General features: G+C 43.7%; 1 protein-coding gene across 2 annotated transcripts in view; it reads right to left on the bottom strand.

Moving 5' to 3' along the window:
• The window catches only part of FHIP2A (FHF complex subunit HOOK interacting protein 2A), a 44,387-nt gene extending 32,902 nt beyond the window's left edge, over positions 1-11,485 (bottom strand). For both annotated transcript variants that reach the window (XM_080403366.1, XM_080403367.1), the window contains exons 1-3: positions 10,792-11,485; positions 2,536-2,614; positions 443-612 (exon numbers count right to left, since the gene is read on the bottom strand). In XM_080403366.1, the coding sequence (XP_080259492.1) occupies positions 443-612; positions 2,536-2,614; positions 10,792-10,836 (294 nt within the window). In that variant the 5' untranslated portion in view covers positions 10,837-11,485. The remainder of the gene's footprint in view (positions 1-442; positions 613-2,535; positions 2,615-10,791) is intronic.
• Between the last annotated feature and the right edge of the window lie 1,241 nt (positions 11,486-12,726).

Genomic DNA, 12,726 nt, shown 5'->3' with positions numbered 1-12,726 from the left:
ATTAATGCTTTCTGACATGGAAATCTTTCTAAGCAATAACTTATCACATTCAGAAAAATTAAACAAAATTTGTATTTAATACAGCACTGTTCACCCAAGAATGTCCCAACACTTAACAAAGGACAGAGAGGGATAATACTGTCTTGTAGAAGCCAGAAAAATTCTAGACCGAACAAAAATGTTTCTCCTACTTCTAGCTTCACAGTCAATATTATCAGAGTGGTGAGTAACAAATCTCAGGGTTCTGCTTTAGTCAGCATCTCACTGGTTATCTCACCTTGATCACACTTGTAAAAGACCATTATTTGTAATATACTAGTAACATAAGCAAACAGCTATTTGCTACATTTCAGTGTCCCACACTACCACCTACTGTAGAACTTCAGTGCCTATTACAATTAAGAGCTCACACAAAAGATAATCTGCTCTGCTGAGTACATACATCAGCTTTTCCTAGTGTGTAGAGTGTCTCCAAAATCTTGTGATGTAGCAAATATTCCATACATGGTCCTGTTTCACCTGATTCCCTTTCATTTTCTTCTTGAACTAGAATATCCAACATCTGTTCCAGGTGAGAAGGAATGTTGGTATCAGTCACAGGAGCTTTGTCATCTAAATAGAAGATATGTACAATTAGGAATGATTAAAATACTGTCCTCACTTTTCTTAAGTTCAGTTCCAAATTTAAGATTTAAACACATGACCACTCATTTAAAGAACCTTATATATAGTATGTAACATGCCTTAAATTGAATTTTCAGAACTGTATCTGCTAATGTAAACTGGAATATGCATTAGGCAGATATCTAACCTTGCAATGGGGAAAAGGTAAAATGCCAAATTTCTAAACGTCTATTAATTAATTACAGAAAAAGGAAACTTTTAGAGCCAGAAACCAAGCTTAGGGAGAAAAAGGTTCAACTCTCAATCTTCCAGTTTGTATCCACACTGTCTTGGTAACTTCCTCTTTGACTCTTCACATAGTATTCTGAAATCTGTAAACAGCCTCTAACATCAGCTTAATTTGCAGCTGATCAGTTCCTTTACAAACTAGATAACTAAATAAATGCTTTTTTCTAATGATAACAACAAAGAAAACCCCATCTATGCTGTTTGTTCTTCAGAAGCTTTTAGATTTGTCTTTTATACTTTATGCATTAAGATAGCATTGTCAAACCGTGAAGGAAAGGGTAAGACTCCAATTTCATTATACTAAAGTCATGAAACTGCTGTGGATTTACGCCACTGGCAGTGAGAGCTGGCATGAACATGTTGCAGAGCACATCTGCATGTGGAGATTTTCCTTTTTATTTTTTTCTGCCAAACTCTACTTGAACAGCTAGCTCACTAGGGAAATGGTTAACACTTCTTATGCAATAATCTAAAAATAACTGTCACTTGCATGCAAACGGCAACAAGATCACTAAGGAAAACTGCCATGTCAGAGTGATTTTGGCCTCTACCACAACCTCCAATTAGCCTAGAATGTTTTGCCCAAATTTCCTGCACATGATTCTGCTCCCACTGCAGAAGACAGAAATATATCCAGAGTGGAAACTTGGTTTTCACAAGACTTTTGGAAGTCTGGGAGAGAGGTCAGCTTTTATTCTGTACCGCATCATCACAGCTATCAGTTTTCCCCTACCACTCTGTCATTTCTACCTTAGCAAACATCACATAGCGTTCCAAAAGATGCGTATTTAGAACTGAGGGTCAAGTTTCAGCTTGTAAGAGTAAATATTGATATAAACAAGATCACCAGGCCCCAGGCCCAGACACAGATTCAAGAGCTACTCTAGCAGAAATGCAGAACTAATAAGCTTGAAGAAAGCATGGTAACATTCACTTTTAAAACTTAATACTTTAATAACTAGGACCAATAATCAAAAACTTAAATGTTGCATAACTTGTAGGGAATCAGGAAAAAGTTTAAGAAAAAGCAATGACCACCATATTTCATCAGAATAACAACTTTTTAGAAGACCAGAGTAAGGTCTGGATAGGTTTTAACAAAATGTGTTCTAAATCTCCTCAGAAATTCACTTTTCAGAGCTATGTTATCAAAATACCTTTCATAGAGATAGGCCACTAAAGAAAAAATACCTAATACTGAGCACACAGAATACATGTATGGTAAAATCTATGACCACAAAATTATTTTTATTAAAATCTTGGAAAGAAAAAGAAAATCCCTGATGCAAAACAATAAAAAGCTTAACAGCGGGGAATACATTTCTGTAGTTGTCTGTTTAGATTAAACAGAGTATGTGAAGACAGAAATTGGGTCAGACATGAAAAGGTACAATTCTCCACATGGTACTCAGGAAAGACCTTCCCTCAATCATTTTTCATGCTTACTTTTAAAGGGATGAATGGAGGTACACAATATTTTTAATTACTAATTATTATTGTTGGTGTTTTGATAGAACACATGACTCATTTTAGTATTTCTTAATTCACTTTTAAACAACACTGAAATTGGGAATTCCAGTTTTCACAATAACAAGGCAAAACCAGAATGCTTTCTTCGTTTACCTGATGTCTCTATGTAGTAATGGGTGATTGCTTTCCAGTGGTAAACAAAATCTTCTTGTAATGGAAGGGAAGGTGCGAGCTATAGGGGTAAAAAAAACAAATTATAAAAAAAAAAAAGTCAGGAATGAAATAAACATATTTCCTTGGAGATTAACTTGAATTTATCTCATACTTGGAACTAAACTGCTGCAGACTAGTGTTACAATTCTTATTCTGTGCTCTTTTACCTTTAACAAGGACTACATACATTATTCATGGCATAAGCCCCATGTTGTACCGCCTAGCTTGTAAACATCAGTAATAATCTCTGTGATGTCTCTTTGACCAGACAATCTGTTTGAGGCAACAAAAGCAATTGCTCATACAGCAAAGCAACACTAGAAACGTAGGTTTGAATTGTTTAGATCTCAGTTTTGTCCTGTAGAAAAACATCATGTTCTTTTACATCTGCTCTTGATGCCGTCCTCCTTTTCTGTACGCTCTGTTCTCCTCTCTCCCTCTGCTCCTTTAAAAATACTGATTAGCTGCTTCATACACTTTTTGCCATGTAGCTTTTTTTCCTGTTAAGCACAACTTGTAAAAGATCTTTGTGGGGTTTTTTTGGTGTTGTTTTTTTTGGTTTTTTTTTTTTTACACATCAGGCTCATCACCAGAGCTTACAGGTTGCTCTTTCTTTTTTTAACAAACACATTTCTTATTTAATTTCTGAAAGAAAAGGAGGTTTCTTGTTTTCTAGAGGAATTTGGGATGACCAGTTGGACATGACTGGCATCCAGGAATCACATGCCGCAAGAACAAACTACAGCCTCCCATCCAGCCAACAGCAGTACTGCTCCTTCCTCCCAAAGCCTGAGAACTGGGTGCCCTGTGGCCCATCACACTAAAGGCACAAAATGCTACACCACAGGCAGCATGTGAAAAAAGGAGGACCATGATCATTTCACCACTCTGGTCTCCACAGTGCGAGTTGAGGCAAACACTGAATTTGTGACCACAAGGTACAACGTTCAGAGCTGGTAAAATCAGGAATCCTATAGGGAAAACCCCCACCACTCAAAGGATCATATCAGGGTCTGTTGCTACTGAGGCCTAATCCTACTTGCCTGAGACTTTTTTTTTTTTTTTTAGACTCAAGTCCTCAAGTCATTCTTTTATAGGCAATCCTGAAATAAAGGATTATCACTTGACATGATGGTAGCAATGAGACCTGCGGGCAAACACAAAGAATCCCATGTATACATTGGTGTGTCCATTTTGGATGGATAAGGAGTTGAGCCATCCTCACAAGCTATTCACAAAATTACAGTCCTTCACAAAATTACAACGTGGCTGAGGTTGGAAGGGACCTCTGGAGGTCATCTGGTCAACCTTCTTGCTCAAGCATGGCCATCTAGAGCCGGTTGCCTGGATCATGTCCAGATACATTTTGAATATCTCAAAGGATAGAGATACCACAGCCTCTCTGGGAACCTGTGCCAGGGCTCAGTCACTCTCACAGTGAAAAAGTTTCCCCTGGCAGAAGCTATAGATACCACATTTCAGATTAATACTATGAATTCCTCTGGTGTCTCCTCATAGGGCCTAAAAAGTGCTGAGTCACCTCAGTTCTTGGACAAACAGAAGCACAGAGCTCAAACACCTGTATACCATTCACCAGGTAGTGTAGGTCTCTTTGAAACAGCTTGGAAGTTTTACACATCACTTTTTCCTTTTCCTTGAATTTAATTTTATTTAAATTTAACTTACATTTATCTTGGTAAAGATGTAAAGCCTGGTATATGAACAGAATGCCCTGCCATGATAAGAAAGTGGAATGCTAATTGTTAATGACCCTTTGCACTCAGGACTTCGAAACACAAGACTTTAAAAAGGTAGTGGTGCTTGGTAACTATCTATGCCTGCATCCTGTGTGGAAAAGTGCCCTCTCAAAAGGCAACTAGGAAATCAAACTGACATTGCTTATCTATTCCGGAAATCAAACTGACATTGCTTATCTATTCCCTGACAGTTTGTGGACCCATTAAGTCTTCCATATTCCTGTGGCTGGGCGCTGAGTGTAGCACTTCAGCACACCAGCTACCATATACCAAGATACTGCACGCTGGACAAAATTAGTTTATTTCACTATTAAGTTTACTAGGTTATTGAAATTCAGAAGAATAACTGAACAAACTGAAGACATAGCATATGATATTTTGTATCATGCTTCACCTGTCACATTTACTGCTGTAGATGTGCATTTTAAGCAATGTAATGATCATTTTGCATCTTTCTGTAATAAAACTATATCAAAACCTCAACTCTGGCTGACGAATAGCACAAAGACCACTTTTGAGGAATACTAGGTGTTTCAGACCACTCCATTTCCAAAGTAACACATGAAAGAAAACATTAAAGATTAATCCTTGACTGATGTGATTTTCCTCTCCACTTCTTCTAGCCTCATCTGCCTCAAGATGAATTTAGTGCTTCTGAGCAGTGCCAGGAAAAGGATTTCACTTCTCAGCACTGTCAATAATTTAACCACCATGGGAGAGAACTGTGGATACAGACATCCTCCCACCCAACAAATGCCTCCAGGGACTCCTCTCAGAGGTGAAAAAGTAATTTGGGGACAGATCTTGCCCTTTTAAAATAAAATACTCAGTGATTTCACAGTCTTCTCTGATCAAGGACTGCAAGATAGAGATACCAAACAGATATACCATTAGCCTAAGTGTGCACTCATTCATGTGTACATGTATGCCTGTTGGGAATACATGATCAACCTTGCCACCAACTGGACCCAGTGATACAGAGCTGTGGGGACTTTGCCTGCATTGGGCTACCAGACTCAGAAACGCCTAACAGTACAGAAAATTTGTATTTCTTTACTTGTTCCACTCAAGTACCCCCACCCCCAAACTCCTTTTCCCACTGCAGATGTACCTAGTATAAATCTGCATTTTTCAACATAGCTATTCTAGGGAATACTTAACAAAGATGTAACTCCAGCAATGCTATGCATATTCTGAGAGAAGTGTTTTACCGACAAAAAAAAAACCAACCCCAAAACAAACCACAAAAAAAACACCTCAACCTTCTTAATTATTCTTATTATTAAGAATTATAACTTAATTATTCAGATACAAAATCAAGGTAAAGACCAAGACTAAGATACCAGCTTATACAAAAACAAAGCCCAGGACTGGAAAGCATTAGAAAATGTAAGCTCCCAAACACTTGGTTGACATGCTAAACCTTACTAGGACAGGTAATTCTAGGGTGAAGTTGAAGTTTCTAAATTTAGGATGAATTATTAGTTACCAGCTGGGATGAAATATAAATTACAGTTGTCAATCAAAATAATCAGTCTTTTGTAAAAGTACACATACTTGTACAAAGATTCTCAAGCAAAACAAAATTCATTGTGGAGGCCATTAATTCCTGCTATTTGTCTAATTTGAAGGAATTGCCTTAAAAGTGCAGTTATTTCTCATAGCTATATTTATCCATTTTGATGTAATTCCACATGTTCTTACTAATTCTGAGCTATCGATTCCTAATCTCAAAGTGAATTTCTCCTTCTCTGAGGAAAATAACACCAGTACCTTAAAGATGAGGTGTTGGCTTATCAAATAGCCAAAACTCACTACTACAAAACACTACTAAAAACCAGCCCATTTGAGAAGACACTGATTAGTTCTTCCATCTGGTCCCCAGCCCCAGCAGTCGAGCTTCCTGGGAAGGAGCGAGTGAGTGTTCTCATTTGTGAGCTAAACTTAACACATGCTGCCTTATCATTCTGGTAACAACACATTACTAATGATCCAACACCACTCCTTCCAGAAAAGTGCTGTTCTCAGGAGAACTGTAGATCTTTGACCAGAGCTATAGCCTGCTCATTATCTGTCCCAAACACAACTCCACATAGTTTTCAAAAGTATATAGAATTTGTGTTTAGGCAGGGAAAAAAAAAAACAACACCCAAAGCATCAAAAGCAAAGAAACTATAAATATTCAGTATTTAACTGCAATTAATTTGTGCATGTAAAAATCATTGTCATATTTTTTGTGTATGCTTTTCAGCAGTGCAATTCAATACTGAAAAGACTGGAAACAACAGAAATTGGTGATATCCTTCAATATCTTTTCAACAATTTCACAAAATAAACAAAACACTGTATAAAAGAATAACAGGTACTGTCTGGTCAGATGCTAAAGCAAAAAAGCAGAAAGTAGGTCAAAGAGCAAGGAAGGGGAAGTGCATGCACACTCCCTTGACTGAAGCAAGGAAAACTACAGCAGTCACTCGATGGTTTTCTTCAGTCTGACTACTTTACTAGTGTGAACATTTGCCCTGAGGGAAAATCTGAAAAACAGCTAATGCTTGAAGGTTTACTTTATTTCTTCAGCTGATGAACATACAGATTTTATAACGGTGACTGCATTCACATATAAAGTTAAGACTGCACGTGCTTGCATTTTGTCTTAACTTGTTAATAACAACAAAATGTTAATACAATCAGTAATGTGAGGTCATTACATCAAATAAAGTGGATTCAAGAAGAATAAATCTTGTTCTGAGAGTTATGCAGTTAATGATTTTGGAGCAGTACCTGCAGCAAGTAACTCAGTTTCTTTCAAAGCTCAGATTTGCCCCAAAATATGAACAAAAAAGAAGCTACTTAAAAGCATGTTGAAGGCACCACTGCAAGAGATACAGTGGAATAATACATCAGTAGAGAGGGGTGCCAAAAATGTGCAGTAGGCACCAAAATCTAAATTCACTTCCATGTACCAATAGAGTGATACAAATAATCTTGCTTGACAGCAAACTGCAAAATTCAAACAAACCAAAATAATATTTTTCCTGCTCAAGGTATGCAGCTCAAAAATATCCTTTTGAGTCAACTATTAAGATGAAACACTTCCTGAAAGCCCAAATCAAACACAAACAAAAGTCCTTTGAACACAGACCGACCACTTTAAGGACAAGTTGTTTTGTCTAGGGAAACATGAGTGAAGAGCATAAGGTAACAAAAAAAATAACAAACTGCTACTTTGTTACTGTACACTGCATTTTCTATGTCACTCAGAATGCAGCGCTCCTGGAAAAGGTTTGGGATAAAAGTGCATCAGAAATGCACAGCAAAGAGAAAACATCTTGGGGACAAGCCATATATAAACTCACAGATTCATTAATATTAACCCCATAAAGCAGGAGTAATTCTACTCTGCCCAGAAGTAACGTAACAGAACAAAGACTGCAGTCCCTTCCACCATTCTCACCAAACCCCTCCCCCCCCCCAATCCAATTTAAGGATGCCCTGTCAGGACAATACCACAGTAGTACTTGCTCATCTGGATGCTGCAGAGTTCAGAAAGGGCAAAAGTATCTCAAATACTGTCAGGACTGACATATGATAAGAGGTGGCAAAAATTAGGATTAGGTTGTAATAAAAATCAGGAATACGATTTCACACACTTGGACAATTTAGGCAAAAAAGACTGAAAGGTTTGAGTTATTCAAGGTAATAAAAAGCAACTGGTCCCTTACGCTTGCTTCATCAGAGTCCTGTCATGAAGGCAGTCAATTAAAGTGCAGCATGCTCAGAACAAGCAAAGGTAAATACTCCCATGTGTATTAGACTGTCAACCTTTGGAACTCCTCTCATAGTTCAGAGAGATGGCATATTGAGGGTAAGATAACAACGATTATCTAATAACACAGGAACTCTTACTATTTAAATACATGTCTCTGAAGTCTGCAGGCCTGCGGGCCCTGGGGCAGGACACGAGCATTATGCAAGTGAAATGCAGGAGAAAGGACAGGGGAGAAGGACTACCCGAACACTTTTCATTTAAAGTAGTCCCACCAATGAAAGCTATACCTAGGCTCTTCAAGTGTAATTAAGTGTCCAGCTCAGCTCAAAACTGTTCAGCTGCAACTGAATTTCTCCTGGAGGTAGGCACCCAAAACCTTTGAGAATGTGTATCATAATTACCAGTTCTGTTGCTGATAATCAGGGCTGAAACAGAGTCCACAGGAAACTGCGCAAGCTATACTTGCTCCACAGCAATAACAGCAGGTAAAAATGATCTGAATTCTCTAGGTTCTGAAAACAGAACCAGACACCATCAAGACAGCTATATGTAATACTTAGGATTTACACCAGTTTTCATTTTCAGAGTAGAAAGCTAAGTAGCCCGCACACTTTTATTAAAGAGAGAACACAACAATTTGAAGTCACATACAGCCCCCAAACTGTTTAACAGTTCATTGTTTGAATTAGTGGGTCAGACTTCCTGGATAAAGTAAGAAACATTCTTAATATCCTCTTGGTTTTGTGATTCCTTGTTTCATTCCTAACATGTGGTGCTTGGTATTTGTTACACCCCTGTAAATGCAATTTAGTGCAGTATTTATTATCAGGAGATCCATCACAGTAGTGTTAATAGGATGAGACAATTCTGAAAGGACACCAGAGTTGAGCAAGGACATACAACACGTTTTACAGTGTTCACTTGCAAAACGATGTTATCAATCTGTTTCCGGTGGGTTTTTATAAATTAAAAAAGATTGCTTAGACCCTACTGTTTCTACTTTTCCCCTTTTCCATTGAACTCACTCCTTTTTCCTAGTTTTTTTATGGATCTCAAATAAATGCAGTTATTTTTGCTTATCTTTTGGACATATCAATAATGTAAATGTTCTTCTAGGAATAACTTTTATTAGATATCTTGAGTCAGTAAGGCCTGAAAGAATAACTGCTCTTCCACTCCTGAACCTCTGTCATCCTCTCTTATTCAAAATGTGGCACAGCTCACCATAACAAGGTTTCTTTAGTCAGGCAGCCACTAATTTCTGTTCCTCCTTCAATGAAAGCACTGTCTATTGAAGGCATTCATATGTGGTCAGGGAGAGTTTTTAAGTAAGTCATTTCATCATGAAATGTTGCTTTAAGTAAACATTTCTTTCCAGTTGCCACTCTACCACTAAAAAAAGCGAACTAGGAACCTGCAGGAAATTAATATATGCCTTTAAAACCTGCTAAAGTCCTGCTAAAGACTGCAGAACTCCAGGCACACATAAAGTCAAGTATACGCTGAAGTATTTGCGGCGTCGAGGCATACATTAATGCACAAAGGGTGCCCCTCACATGAGGCAGGATTTGGCATGCAGGCTCATTTTTCCAACCGTTTGAACCACTTTCCTTCAACGCTTCCCACCTTCACTTCCAGCCGTATTTCACTGCCAGTTTTTAGCACCTAACCAAAGATGCACCTCTTCAAACTCAGTCTCGTAGGTGTCCTGGCTTACTGAGAAAGGTGCTGAAAGCCAGAGACATTACTACCTGAGCCGCACCTCACTGAAAAGCAAATAAATCGTGTGGTCAGTAAACAAGTCCTGGTAAGCAGGCCGCTGAAGGCAGCCTACAGAAAGGGCAGCTTCAGAAACAGGCCCTGCTGCTTCCCTCTCCTCACCACGGCGATGGGCGCAGATGTGCGAGTCCCCATGATGATATCTACAGTCTCCATGATGGTCTCTAACCGGCCACGCACGCCCCGGCCCCCCTGCCCACCCCACCCAACTCAACAAGCAGCCAGAGGTGAAAACGTCGGTGTGAAGTGACAACATCACACAAAAACACCGGAGACGGCGCCTGCTGTCTGCCGGCCGCGACAAGACGACAATTCTGAGGTGTTTCCCGAATTCACATCCCTGTTTGTTCCGCAGAAGGCGGTGGGCGCGGCAGGGCCGGGGAAGCGCTGCCCTCCGGCCGCCGCGGGGCACCGGGGCCTACCGGGAAGGCGCGGCACCGGCGATGACAGCCGGCCGGCCGCTCCCGCGGGCCGAGGGCGCTGTGCTGGGGCCGCCAGGGCCCGCCGCGGCGCCCCCGGCAGCAGCCGCTCCCCCCGCTTCCGGCACCTCCGGCTCTCCCCGGCCGGCCGCGGTCCACCCCGGGGCGAGCCGCTCCCTTCCCGGGCCCGCCGCGGGGCCCGCCCGGGCAGCCCGGCCTCCACCTCCACCTCCACCTCCCCGCGGCAGGGCCGAGCCGGCATCGGCAGGGCCGCGGCTGCCGGCGGACGTGCCGGTTCGGCGGGGCCCTGCCGGCAAGCAGGCCCCGGGAGCGCGGCGGGGCCGGGGCTCCGCGCTCAGGGAGCGGGCCGAGGCCCCCCGCTCCGCGCCGCTCCTCCCCGCGGGGCCCGCTGGGCGGCTAGGCCCTGCTGGCATCCCCGGCGCGGCGTGGCCGGGCCCGCCGGCGGCCTTACCGCCTCCACGGCGTGCTGCAGGATGGAGGTGAACTTGGAGAACATCCTGTCCCGCGACTGGAGCAGCCGCTGCCGGGAGGACCGCGAGAGCTCCTCGATCCGCCGCCGCCGCTCCAGGGTGAGGGCTGCATGCGGCGGCCTGGCCGCGGGATCGGGCGGGCGGGCGGCCGCCGGCTCTGCCTCTCGCTCCCCGGCGGACACCGTGGCACTGACACCGCCGGGCTGCGGCGCCGGCTGCCGAGGCTCCGGGTGTCCGCCCCGGCGCGGCCTGCAGGGGCCGCCACCCCCCGCACGCAGCCAGCCGCGCCGCGGGGAGGCCCGGCCGGGCGGCCCGGCCCGACCTAGCTGGCTGCGCTGCGCCCCGCTCCGCCCGGGGCGGCCTGGCCGGGGGCCGGCGGGCACGGGCGGCCGAGCGAGCCGGGCTCCTGCCCGGGCGGGGACACCGCTGGCCGTGCCCCTAGCATTGTCGATGGAGCCGGGCCTGCCCAGCGCAGGGACCCGCTGCCGGCCCCCGGGGCGCGGGGGCTGCGCGACGCTGCCGGGGGTGGGAGCGGGCAGCGATCTCGGGGTGCCCCGGGCCAGCCCCCCGCCTCTGCCGGCAGCATCCGGGCAGGAAGGCGAGGGGAAAAGGGCGCCCACCACTGCTGTCCCCCTGCCCAGGGGCCTGCTGTCAGGCTCCGACAAAAGTCGCTGGGTCTACCCGTGCCGCCCTGCTTCGTGGGGGCTGACCGGGCCCACCCGCACCTGCCAGTGCGGTGCAGGTAAGGGGCAGCCCAGGCGTGGGTGGCTGAAGGCCCAGCCGGCTGCCTGCTGGCACAGCTGGGGTCTGTCACCGTCTGCAGGGACTGTGAGGTGTCCTCAGAAAACAGTGAAATGCCCGGCTCCCCACGAAGCAGCGTGAGGGTGCTGAGTTCAGAAAGCCAGTGACATCTTGTTGCTGCTGGGTGAGAGGCCGGTGGAGCCCCTGGCGTGGCCCTGGCTGCCCACGGTCTGTCGGGGGCTTGCAGGGTACCACAGCATGACAGAGCTTGTGGCAGCTTGTGTTACCTGTTTTACTGCTGTTTTTTTCCCCAGAGCTTTGAAGGAGACAAAGAGGGCTTTATTTCAGCTCCAAGCCAAATACTTGAGAGAAAAATATCATCCCCGCTGTTTTCCCGTACTGCAGGAAAAGCAGAGGTAAGGTAGGGTGAGCAGAGGTTATAGATGTAGCTGGTGGGCGGTATGATGTTTTGGGAACAGCTACAATTCATGAGGTAGTTTTTGAGCTCTGGCCAAATGGAAATAGGAGAACAGGATTGATCTGGCTCTGGGGGAGCAGAATGAAGTGTTGGGAAGGTGAGAGACCCGTGTGGGAAAGGGAAGAGAAACTGTAGTACCAAATGAAGGAGACCTTTCTCATTAATTTTTGGAGACGAATGAGCGCTGACTTCCTCATATTGCAGGAGCAAGCAGGAAGAGACTAATCAAAAGACAGAACAAAACTACTGTTTAACTGCTGTGTTCTAAATTGTATCATCCGGGGAGTCTGACTATGACTGTTGATCCTGTGAAGTCTTACTAATGATTCAGTTGTACTGATTGTTGTTACTACCTCTATGCTTTGCAGGCAGGGAGAACTACAGGCCACATACTATATGGAAATAAATACTAGTTATATGTGGACACCTTTGCTGAAGTTGCTAAGGAGCAGAGCTAGCAATTTCCTTCTCAAAATCCAGATACATCAAACAACATAAATTTAAAAGGTAATTATTTTTTTAAAAAAATGCTTATTGTGGGTTTGTTAAGTTGTATTCTATAGATGTGCCTTTGGAAGGGGCCTATCATCTATGATTTAACATAAAGATTTGTTAGACTTTTAAAGTGTGCTCTAGGAGGCAAACCATTCTTCAGATGAACTTAAGTGGTATCTACTACAGTTTTGCAATACATCCA

This window comes from Falco punctatus, assembly GCF_963210335.1.
Source record: "Falco punctatus genome assembly, chromosome: 9".
NCBI classification, from domain to species: domain Eukaryota; kingdom Metazoa; phylum Chordata; class Aves; order Falconiformes; family Falconidae; genus Falco; species Falco punctatus.
The sequence above is the reverse complement of the archived record's forward strand: the minus strand, read 5'-3'. Positions and strand labels throughout refer to the sequence as shown.